Source organism: Buteo buteo, chromosome 11, assembly GCF_964188355.1.
Source record: "Buteo buteo chromosome 11, bButBut1.hap1.1, whole genome shotgun sequence".
Lineage (NCBI taxonomy): Eukaryota > Metazoa > Chordata > Aves > Accipitriformes > Accipitridae > Buteo > Buteo buteo.
In genome coordinates, this window is record NC_134181.1 from 21,708,119 (window position 1) to 21,716,255 (window position 8,137).

Consider the following 8,137-nt stretch of genomic DNA (forward strand, 5'->3'; position numbering starts at 1 on the left):
CCACCCACGGACCGTATCCAGGTGGCTTCTGAGTATCTCCACAGACAGAGACGCCACAGCCGCCCCAGGCAACCTGTGCCAGTGCTTGTTCACCCTGCAGTGACAATGTGTCTGCTGACAGTCAGAGGAACTCTCCTGCCTGTCAGATTGTCCCGTTGCCTTTGGTCCTGGCACTGGGCACCAGTGGAAACAGCCTAGCTGTGTCCTGTTGCACCTTCCATTGCCATCAGAGATGCTCCTGTCCCTTCCATATCTCCCAGGGGTTGGGTGATGGCCACGATGCCAAGGCTGGCACTGTGCTGGCAGCAGCGTGCCGGGCGCCACGCTATCTCCCGAGGCCGTGGCGGCAAGGCCAGCGGCAGGGACGTGCCCAGCAGCAGGTATAAGAGCTACTGGGCCCCAGGCAGGGTCTGTCCCCACGAGTGGCGATGGCTCTGCTGTGGCTGCTGAGCTGCCTGGCGCTTGCGGGCTCTGCCCGTGCCACCCTCTCCCTGGACAGTGCGTGGGGCTGTGGGGCTCAGGGGGGTGGGCAAGGGGCTCAGGGGGGTGGCGGCGGCGGGGGAGCATGGGGCTGGGGCGTTCGGCGCCCCCGTCCCACGTCTGCCTGTGCCCCACAGGCTGCGGTGTGCCCGCCATCGCACCCGTCATCCCTGGCTACAACCGCATCGTCAACGGGGAGCCGGCGGTGCCAGGGTCCTGGCCGTGGCAGGTCTCCCTCCAGGTAAGTGCCCAAGGTGGGGCGGGTGCTATACTGGGTGCCGGGATGGTTACCGGGGCAGGAGCTGGGCGCAGAGGACCCCGGCGGCAGTGCCGGCGGTGCTGACGGCAGCTCTCCCCACCAGCGCTATAATGGCTTCCACTTCTGCGGCGGGTCACTGATCAGCGAATACTGGGTGGTCACCGCTGCCCACTGCGGCGTCAGGTAGGCACCAGCTCTGCCACTGGCTGGCGCAGGGCTGGGCGTGGGCACGGGGTCCCCAAGGAACCCCCCATCCCTGTGCCAGCGCCTGGTGCTCAGCACCTGCTTGTGTCCAGGACCACTGACACTGTGGTGGTGGGCGCATATGACCAGGCCTCACCCACCCCTGATGAACAGAAGCTCACCATCGAGAAGGTACCACCGGTGTGGGGGCTGTGTGCCTGTGGGGTCCCACAGTCACCACGGGGAACCTTGGGGGTCTGGGTCCTCTTGTCCTGGGGCTCGGGTCCCCAGGGGGTCCCTGGTTCCCCGTATTCTGAGGGTCAGGGTCCCTAGGGCGTCCATGGTTCCCCGTATTCTGAGGGTCAGGGTCCCTAGGGCGTCCATGGTGCCCTGCATCCCTGGGCTGGGGTCCCCTGGGGCGTCCCTGCTCTCCCTCATCCCTCAGGTCAGGATCCCCATCCCCAGGACCCCCAAGGGATGGGGTCAGGCCCCCAGGGTCCCCTCATCCCAGCAGGTGGTGTGACCTGGGGTGTCCCTGTGGAGCCCTGAGCAGCCCCAAGGTCCCCGGCCGGCAGCAACCCCGGGTGGGACATGGGTTCGTTGGTGACCCCATCATCCTGAGGACTGGGGTCTGCGCCCTGGTCCCTGGCATCCGTCGGTGCCTGGGGTTGTCACCTGCTCCCTGGGGGCACCTCAGCTGGGGATCCCCCCGAGTCCCTGTTGGTGTCCCTGGGGTGTCCCTGGGGTGTCCACCCATCTGCCCCCAGGGCTGGGATCTGCTTCCTGGGTTCCTTTCAGCCCAGGATTTGGGTCTGCTCCCTGGGGTCCCCGTGAGTCCCTGTCGCCTCCCTGCTCCCCTGTGCCCCAGGGGCTGGAATCTGCACCCCAGGGACCCCATCAGCCTGGGACCCACGGGGCCATTCCATGGGGTTCCCATCCGTCCCCGGGGTCCCTCTCGGTCCCCGTCAGTCCCTGTGGAGTCCCCAGTGCCCAGCGCCCTGGCCGAGGGTGTGGGCACTGGGAGTGGTGCCGCCTGTCCAGGTCTTCAAGAACCCCAAGTTCAACATGCTGACCATCCGCGACGACATCGCTCTGCTCAAACTGGCCACCCCAGCACGGCTGTCGGCCCGCGTGTCCCCTGTCTGCCTGCCTCAGCCCACCGATGACTTCCCAGGGGGCATGACCTGCGTCACCACCGGCTGGGGGCTCACTGACCCCAATGGTACTGCACTTTCCTGTCTCCATCCCAATCCACCATCCTCATCCTCAGCCCCAACCCAATTCCCTATTCCGATCCCGTCCCATCCCTGTCCTCATCGCCATTCTCATCCCTGTCCCCTTCCTCATCCACATCCCCAGTCCCCAACCCTGACCCATTCCTCTCCTCATTTCCACGCCCATCCCAACCCCCGTGGTCATCCTCCTCCGCATACCTTCCCACATCCCAGTCCCCATCCCCGTCCCAGTTCCCGTTCTCGTCCCCGTCCCCGGCGCTGACACCGCCCCGCTTGCCCACAGCCTCGGAGACTCCGACGGTGCTGCAGCAGGCAGCCCTGCCCCTGCTCACCAACCCGCAGTGCAAGCAGTACTGGGGATACCGCATTTCGGACGTGATGGTGTGTGCCGGTGCTGATGGTGCCTCCTCCTGCATGGTAGGTGCCCCCAGCTCCCCCTGCCCCTTCCTGCCCCACGGACCCCCGCCACCCCCCAGCCCCTGCGCTCACCCGCTGCCCACAGGGCGACTCTGGGGGCCCGCTGGTGTGCCAGAAGGACGGCGTCTGGAACTTGGTGGGCATCGTCTCCTGGGGCAGCAGCACCTGCGACCCCAACATGCCCGGTGTCTACGCCCGCGTCACCAAGCTCCGCAACTGGATCAACTCCATCCTGGCGGCCAACTGAGGCCGGCAATAAACGCTGCCAAACTCACCACGCTGCTTCCTCACTGCGGCGCCGGGATGGGCGGGAAGGGGCCGCGGGGCAGCCGAGCGGCTGGGGGACGCGTGGCTGGGGACAGGGGCACGCGGTGGGTTTAGGGACGCTTCTCCGGGCGTGGGGACAGGTGGACGGGGGGGAAGGGGACACCTGGCCGGGAGGGCTGGAGGCTTGGGGACGCGTGGCCTCCCGCGGGGGGGGTCGGGACCCCCGGCCAGCTGCAGGGACACCCGGCCGGGCTTAGGGACCCCTGGCCAAGGAGGACGGGAGGCCTGGGGAGCCGTGGCCTCCTCCGGGGACACCGGAGCGAGGCAGGGGCGGGCGGCCAGGTGCAGGGGCGCCTGAGCGGGCTCGGGGACGCCGGCTGCAGAGCAGGCGTGGGGCCAGGCCGGGTGTGGGAGCTCCCACGGGGACACCCGGCCGGGGAGCGGGACACCTGGCCAGGCACGGGGGCACCTGCCCCGGCCGGGGACACGGGGGGGGGGGCGGGGGCAGCCGGGCGCACGCGTGGGGACAAGGCCGGCTCTGGGGACCCCCGGCCAGCTGCGGGGAACAGCCCCGGGCCGGGGGCCGGGGGCGCAGGGCCCCCCCGGCGGGGAGGGGACGCTCGTCGCGGCCCCGCGGCCCCGCCAGCCGGAGCCACCTTAACGCGGCGGTGGCGGTGCCGGTGGCGGCGGGAGGGGAGGGGGCGGGAGGGGACGGGAGCGGGGGCCGGGCCCCGGGCAGGCGCTGGCCGTCCCCGCCATGGCTCTGCGGCGGGTGCTGGGGCTGGGGGGGGCCCTGGGGCGCCGGAGCTGCTGCTCCAAGGTGGGGCCGGGCGGGGGCGGGGGGGTCCCGTGGGGCACGGCGGGATGGGGGCCCCCGGGTGGCCCCGCACGCCCAGCTGCAGGGGGGGTCCTGGGCCCCTGGGCCCCGGGCCGGACCCTGCTGCCCGCGCCCTGACGGGCCCTCGCCCCCCGCCAGCGCCCGCTGCCCCCCGACTTCGTGGAGGCCCTGAGGGCGGTGGTCGGGGGCCCCAACGTCTCCACGGCCACGGCAGTGCGCGAGCAGCACGGCCACGACGAGTCCATGCACGCGTGGGTCCCAGGGCTGGGACCCCCAGGGGGCAGGGTCTGGGGAGGGGAAGGGTCCTGGGGTGGGGAAGGGAGGTGGGGAAGGGCAGGGCCACGGGCAAGGGAAAGGACGTGGGGAAGGGCAGGGTCTGGGGAGGGGAAGGGTCCGAGGTGGGGAAGGGCAGGGTCTGGGGCAAGGGAAAGGACGTGGGGAAGGGCAGGGTCTGGGGAGGGGAAGGGTCCGAGGTGGGGAAGGGCAGGGTCTGGGGCAAGGGAAAGGATGTGGGGAAGGGCAGGGTCTGGGGAGAGCAACGGCCACGGGAAAGGGAAGGGACGTGGGGAAGGACAGGGTCTGGGGAGGGGAAGGGAGGTGGGGAAGGGCAGGGCCACGGGCAAGGGAAAGGACGTGGGGAAGGGCAGGGTCTGGGGAGGGCAACGGCCACGGGAAAGGGAAGGGACGTGGGGAAGGACAGGGTCTGGGGAGAGGAAAGGTGTGGGTTGGGGAAGGGCCATGGGCAGGGAAAAAAAGGGTCCCGGTTCGGGGAAGGGCCGTGGGGAAGAGAAGGGTCCGGGGAGCAGGAGGGTCTGAGGAGAGGAAGGGCCACGGGGCTGGGGAAGGGTCTGGGTTGGGGAAGGGCCGTGGGGCCGGGAGGGGGCATGGGGAGGGGAAGGGTCTGGGCAGGGAAAGGGTCTGCGGGGGGGAAGGGACACGGGAGGGGGGAAGAGGCTGGGGAGGGGAAGGGTCTCGGGGACGGCGAGGCCCGTGGGGCAGCGGTGCCGCCCTGTGCCCTCAGCTGCGCCCCGCCGGACGCCGTGGTGTGGCCCCAGGCGGTGGGGCAGGTGCAGGAGCTGGCGGCGCTCTGCTACCGCTGCCGCGTGCCCATGGTGCCCTTCGGCACCGGCACCGGCCTCGAGGGCGGCGTCAATGCCGTGCAGGTACAGGCCCCCCCCGGCACCCCCTGCCCGGCCCCTGCCCGCGGGCTCTCGGCGGCCGGCCGTGCCCAGCCACGCCGGTGCCCAGCCACGCCGGTGCCCCCGTGCCAGGGCGGCGTCTGCTTCGACCTGAGCCGCATGGACGCCATCGCGGAGCTGAGCCTCGAGGACTTCTCGGTGACGGTGGAGCCCGGCGTCACCCGCAAGGCCCTCAACAGCCACCTGCGTGGCACCGGGCTCTGGTTCCCTGTCGGTACCGTGGGCACCAGCGAGCAACCAGGGGGGCCCCGGGGCTGGGGGTGGTGGCACCGGAGGTGTGGGGGGACACCTGTGGGGCTGGGCATGCTGGGAGCACTGGGTGTGCCCATGGGGCCAAGGGTGCCGTAGTCCCAGGGGGGTAGCAGGGGTGGTCATGGGGCTGGGGTGCCATGGCTGGGGTCCCATGCGGGCTGTGGCTGTCATCATCCCAGGGCTACTGGGGATGCCCATGTGTGTGCCGTGATCCCAGGCGATGCTGGAGAGCCCATGGGGCTGGGTTGCTGGGGTGCTGGGGCTGCTGGGGTCTCCATGGTCCCAGAGGTGCCAGGCTCCTCATGGGACTGGCCATGCTGTCGTCCCAGAGGTGCTGGGGGGTTCCCATGGGTGTGCTGTGGTCCCAAGGGTGCTGGCGGTCCCCACTGAGGTGCTGTGGTCCCAGGGCTGTCAATGGGGGAGTGGGTGCCATGGTCCCAGGAGTACTGGGGTCTCCATAGTCCCAGGGGTGCTGGGGTCCCCATGGTCCCAGGGGCGCACTGGGGCTGCCATGGGTCTGGGTTCCCAGGGTGCCGGCTGGGCACGGTGTAGGGTCCCAAAGGGACGTCCCAGGGCCCCGTCCCCACTCCCATCCCATACCCGTCCCCTGCCCGCAGACCCCGGGGCAGATGCCTCGCTGTGTGGCATGGCAGCCACAGGTGCCTCAGGCACCAATGCAGTGCGCTACGGCACCATGCGGCCCAACGTGCTCAACCTGCGTGTGGTGCTGCCAGACGGGCGCCTGCTCCACACTGCCGGCCCCGGGCGCCAGGCCAGGTGGGCACCGGAGGGGCTGGGCTGTGCCAGGTGGGGGGGCCATGTGGGTGCCCACTCACTGGCCCCTTGCAGGAAGCGTGCGGCCGGCTACGACTTGACCTCGCTCTTCGTGGGCTCTGAGGGCACCCTGGGCTTCCTGACACAGGCCACCCTGCGCCTGCACCCCCTGCCCGAGGCCACCGCCGCCACCACCGCCACTTTCCCCAGCGTGCGGGCGGCAGTGTCCTGCACCGTCCAGGTGCTGCAGGCCGCTGTGCCCGTGGCTCGCATTGGTGGGTGCCAGGGGCTGGCAGTGGGGCCGGGGGCTGGGGGTCGTCGTTGGGGCTCAGCGCCACCTTCTCCCACCCAGAGTTCCTGGACGACGTGATGGTGGGTGCCTGCAGCCGCTTCAGCGGGCTGGAGCTGCCGGTGGCGGCCACACTCCTCCTGGAGCTGCACGGCTCCCAGCATGGCCTGGCCGAGCAGCAGCAGCAGACGGGTAGGGATGTCACCAGCAACCAGCACAGGGACGGGCTGACCGGTGTTGGGAACAGCGTGGCTGGGGGAGACGTGGTGGGCACCCGGGGGTGAGGGATGCGCACCCAGGGACAGGGGTGTCCTGGGGTGAAGGACAGGTGCCCAAGAATGGAATCTGGGGGACCTGGAGGGTCACCGGGGTGAGGAATGGGCGCCCAGAGCTGAGGGCTGGGGTACCAGTGTGTCACCAAGGCAAGGGATGGGTGCCTACGGACAGGGGGACCAGGGGTGTCCCAGGGTGAGGGACGGTGCTGGGGGGGCCATGGTGTGGCTCTGGGGTGTGTGCTGGGTGCCCAGGGACAGGGGACCAGGGGTGTCCTGGGATGAGGAATGGGTGCCCAGGGCCATTGACTGGGGGGCCTGGGGGTCACTAGGGCCTGAGGGACAGGTGCCCAAAGCTGAGGACTGAGGGTCCGGCGGTCTTGGGGATGAGAACGGGTGCCCAGGACCAGGGATGGGGAGAGCAGGGATGGGTGCTCAGGATGGGGACTGGGGGTCGCAGGGCGAGGGCCGGGTGCCCGGGGCTGCTGCGGGTCCCGTCCCGGCCCCCTCCCAGGGTTCCTGGCTGCCGGCAGAGGAGATCGTGCGGATGAACGGCGGCTCCGGCCTTGCCTGGGCGGAAGAGCCGGAGGAGCGTGGGCGGCTCTGGGCCATGCGCCACAGTGCCTGGTACGCTGCCCTGGCCCTGCGGCCTGGCTGCCAGGTGAGGGACGGGGAGCGGGATGGGGACAATGGCGGCAGCGCCCCATGGAGCTGCGGGTGCCACGGCTCTGCCCTGCCCGGCCCAGGGCTACTCCACAGACGTCTGCGTGCCCATCTCCCGCCTGCCCGACGTGGTGGTGGAGACCAAGCGGGACCTGCAGGACTCCGGCCTTACCGGTCAGTGGGGCCGCAGCCCCCTTGGGCAGGGGTGGTGGTTAGGGGGCTGGCGTCCTCCACACCGCACCCCACCTGACCCACAGCTCCGTAGGCCCCATGGTGGGACACGTGGGTGACGGCAACTTCCACTGCCTCCTCATCTTCAACGCCCAGGACCCAGCTGAAGCCCAGCGCGTCCATGCCTTCGCCCAGCGCCTGGGCAGGTAGGGACAGGAACACCCTGGGTGGGATGGGGATGGATGAGGGGGAAAGCCCCATGCCATCCCCTGACCCCCCCCCTTGTCCCACAGGCGGGCCCTGGCAGCAGGGGGCACCTGCACCGGGGAGCACGGCGTGGGGCTGGGCAAGCGGGCACTGCTGCTGGAGGAGCTGGGTCAGGAGGGGCTGGACACCCTGCGCCGCATCAAGGCTGCGCTGGACCCCCACAACCTCATGAACCCCGGCAAGGTGGTCTGAGGGGGGGGGCACCGACACCAAGCCAGTGGGGGGGCAGAAGCCCCCAGAGTCATTGCTGGGTTGCCCTGCACTGCCACCCTCATGTTCCCCCAAATCCCTCCATCCTCACTTCTGTGGGTCGGGGACCCCCAAACCCCCAATAAACCCCTTTGCACCAGCAGTCTCCATGCGCCATGATGTCTTTTGGGGGGATAGGACACCCCAGCCCCTCCCCAGGGGTCCCTCTCCCAAGCAGTGCACACGCAGACACCCACAAGGAAGGGGGAGTGCGGGATCCCAGTTTAGCCACATCCCCAGAGCTGTGGTGCCGGCAGTGCAGGGCTGGGAGCTCTCTGGGACGTGCTGAGCACCACCATGGCCATCCCCATGCCAAGGCAGG

At 70.4% G+C, this 8,137-nt stretch overlaps 2 protein-coding genes across 4 annotated transcripts; both read left to right on the forward strand.

Annotated features, from left to right (window-relative positions):
• Positions 1–428: 428 nt before the first annotated feature.
• LOC142036267 (chymotrypsinogen 2-like) lies at positions 429–3,023 on the forward strand. Its single transcript, XM_075039391.1, has 7 exons — positions 429–477; positions 618–721; positions 843–922; positions 1,036–1,114; positions 1,964–2,144; positions 2,441–2,574; positions 2,660–3,023. Exons 1-7 carry the CDS (start codon positions 429–431, stop codon positions 2,819–2,821), a joined length of 789 nt encoding a protein of 262 aa, XP_074895492.1. The 3' UTR covers positions 2,822–3,023.
• A 538-nt stretch (positions 3,024–3,561) lies between these two features.
• LOC142036785 (putative D-lactate dehydrogenase, mitochondrial) lies at positions 3,562–7,918 on the forward strand. Of its 3 annotated transcripts, XM_075040377.1 has the most exons (11): positions 3,562–3,661; positions 3,818–3,930; positions 4,701–4,842; positions 4,951–5,092; positions 5,748–5,907; positions 5,980–6,179; positions 6,257–6,385; positions 6,999–7,126; positions 7,212–7,302; positions 7,394–7,505; positions 7,593–7,918. In XM_075040377.1, exons 1-11 carry the CDS (start codon positions 3,599–3,601, stop codon positions 7,756–7,758), a joined length of 1,446 nt encoding a protein of 481 aa, XP_074896478.1. In that variant the 5' UTR covers positions 3,562–3,598; the 3' UTR covers positions 7,759–7,918. The 3 variants fall into 3 exon arrangements, with proteins under 3 accessions (XP_074896478.1, XP_074896476.1, XP_074896477.1); XM_075040375.1 differs by having other exon boundaries at positions 5,748–6,179; XM_075040376.1 differs by lacking the exon at positions 3,562–3,661 and having other exon boundaries at positions 3,671–3,930; positions 4,951–5,088.
• The last annotated feature ends 219 nt before the right edge of the window (positions 7,919–8,137 follow it).

Bases quoted from the DNA above. Each gene is read 5' to 3' on its own strand.
- LOC142036267 (XM_075039391.1), top strand. From the start codon at position 429: ATGGCTCTGCTGTGGCTGCTGAGCTGCCTGGCGCTTGCGGGCTCTGCC. The intron at 923-1,035 runs GTAGGCACCAGC...GCTTGTGTCCAG, and splicing joins GCTGCCCACTGCGGCGTCAG to GACCACTGACACTGTGGTGG. The intron at 2,145-2,440 runs GTACTGCACTTT...GCTTGCCCACAG, and splicing joins GGGGCTCACTGACCCCAATG to CCTCGGAGACTCCGACGGTG.
- LOC142036785 (XM_075040375.1), top strand. From the start codon at position 3,599: ATGGCTCTGCGGCGGGTGCTGGGGCTGGGGGGGGCCCTGGGGCGCCGG. The intron at 3,931-4,700 runs GTGGGTCCCAGG...CTGTGCCCTCAG, and splicing joins CACGACGAGTCCATGCACGC to CTGCGCCCCGCCGGACGCCG. The intron at 6,386-6,998 runs GTAGGGATGTCA...GGCTGCCGGCAG, and splicing joins CGAGCAGCAGCAGCAGACGG to AGGAGATCGTGCGGATGAAC.